This window comes from Olea europaea, chromosome 19, assembly GCF_002742605.1.
Source record: "Olea europaea var. sylvestris chromosome 19, O_europaea_v1, whole genome shotgun sequence".
NCBI lineage: Eukaryota > Viridiplantae > Streptophyta > Magnoliopsida > Lamiales > Oleaceae > Olea > Olea europaea.
The window spans coordinates 4,221,100-4,222,725 of record NC_036255.1 but is presented as its reverse complement, the minus strand read 5'-3'; the positions used below and the strand labels follow the sequence as shown (position 1 = coordinate 4,222,725).

At 35.7% G+C, this 1,626-nt stretch overlaps 1 protein-coding gene across 3 annotated transcripts; it reads right to left on the bottom strand.

Annotated features, from left to right (window-relative positions):
* Positions 1-519: 519 nt before the first annotated feature.
* Positions 520-1,626, bottom strand: LOC111368562 (transcription factor bHLH162-like). Of its 3 annotated transcripts, XM_022989876.1 has the most exons (3): positions 1,431-1,626; positions 903-1,226; positions 520-779 (listed from the first exon to the last, which is right to left on the bottom strand). In XM_022989876.1, exons 1-3 carry the CDS (start codon positions 1,551-1,553, stop codon positions 696-698), a joined length of 531 nt encoding a protein of 176 aa, XP_022845644.1. In that variant the 5' UTR covers positions 1,554-1,626; the 3' UTR covers positions 520-695. The 3 variants fall into 3 exon arrangements, with proteins under 3 accessions (XP_022845644.1, XP_022845643.1, XP_022845645.1); XM_022989875.1 differs by having other exon boundaries at positions 903-1,510; XM_022989877.1 differs by having other exon boundaries at positions 691-779; positions 935-1,510.

Sequence of the window (1,626 nt, the reverse complement as noted above, 5' to 3'; positions counted from 1 at the left end):
GTGTCAATGCCATTTAACAATTTTTTTCTGGGGAGATTTATTCTGATTCAGTTGCACCAAAAGAAAAAGACTTATAGTTAATGCAGAGGTTGGGAGATGGGAGATAATTAGCAAAACCTAATTGCAGATTTCCTGGCTAATCAAATAGTTTCCATCTTAATCTAGTTTGTTAGGGCATTTACACTGGCAGGCAATTGCAATATCAAACCAATCATGCTACTTGTACAATGTATTTTACAACTTGATTTACATACACGAGTTGGCAAACATCACATTCATCTATTTGAAACGCTGTTTTTAAAATCAATGACTAGGATTTTTCCAACATACTTGTTGTCAATCAAATTGTGCAAATATATTGTACAAGTAGCTTTATTCATATCAAACATGCTAGAAGTATACAGCCGCCCCTCCAATAGAGGGTCGCCACTTGGCCACCTTGTCAACCAAGTTGTACAAGTATTGTATAAATAGAATAATTCATTGCCATATTCATGAATGTTTACTGTGTAGACTGTATTCATGAAATGCAGACCGATCAAACGATTTATAAGAGTAAGCGAATTAACTCAAATCATCACGGTGAAGAAATTCAGAAATTGAATGAGTTAATTAAATACTCATTTGATGTGCTTGGATCGATTCTTATGAAATTGAGGCCTTGATCTTTCACGAAATTAAGCTTAAAATAGATATTAACTAACACTGCTGTACACAATTTTCTTTAGCTTCTCCGTTATCCTTGAAGCTTCGTCTTCTGGTGCAGATGTCTCTCCAAGCTGAAGGATCAAAGAAAGAAAGAAAAGAAGAGCGGTCAGAGGGAACTAATTAGCGTATTCACTTAAAACTTATATTCAACAAAGAAGTCATAAGCAATTTATGTATGTGAAATTGCTATGTACCTTTGAATGTATTGTGTGGAAAACGGTTTCACCTTGGATAGAAAAACTGGCTCTGAGGACCTCAGCGCCTTCTTCATGAAACATACGAACAATTTCACTGAACATGAATTGACAATCCAATCCAGTTATCAAAGCAACCTCCACAGCTAAACCTATTACATGAATCTCAATGTTTGGTAATTTCAGCCTTCCCATTGTTGAACTACTGCACTTTCCCACGCCAGTCAAGCAATCCTTCTTCTGCTTGATTTTCTCCAAACTAATCTGCAAATTTTTAATGTAATTCGCAGCTTCTCCAAGTTGATCTGGGAGAGGTACTGCTTCCTGCAAAATCCACATAAAAATAAAGCTTACTATGTAGAGACTTGAGTACTGGACATAGGACAGTATAATGAACAACACTTTTCTTTCCTCTTCTTTGATACTATATAAATCGTTCACACGTGTCTTCGTGTGTGCAGAAATGGAGCCTAATTTCATGCATGTGATGTATCATGTATAAAAACGAAACAGAAATGGAGTAAGAACCCTAGAATTTTGATGGGGCAGTAGAGAACTGAGCTTAGAATAGAGAGACTTCATTTGATTTCTTCTATTTCTCTCTATAGTCTTCCTGTCTGCTTTGGAAGAACTAGGGTTTTGATCCATCATAAATTTTTCTCAAATAGCTAATTCCTGAAAGAAGATCTTAATGTTTGAAGCTTTCCTCAAATTGGGGTGAAAT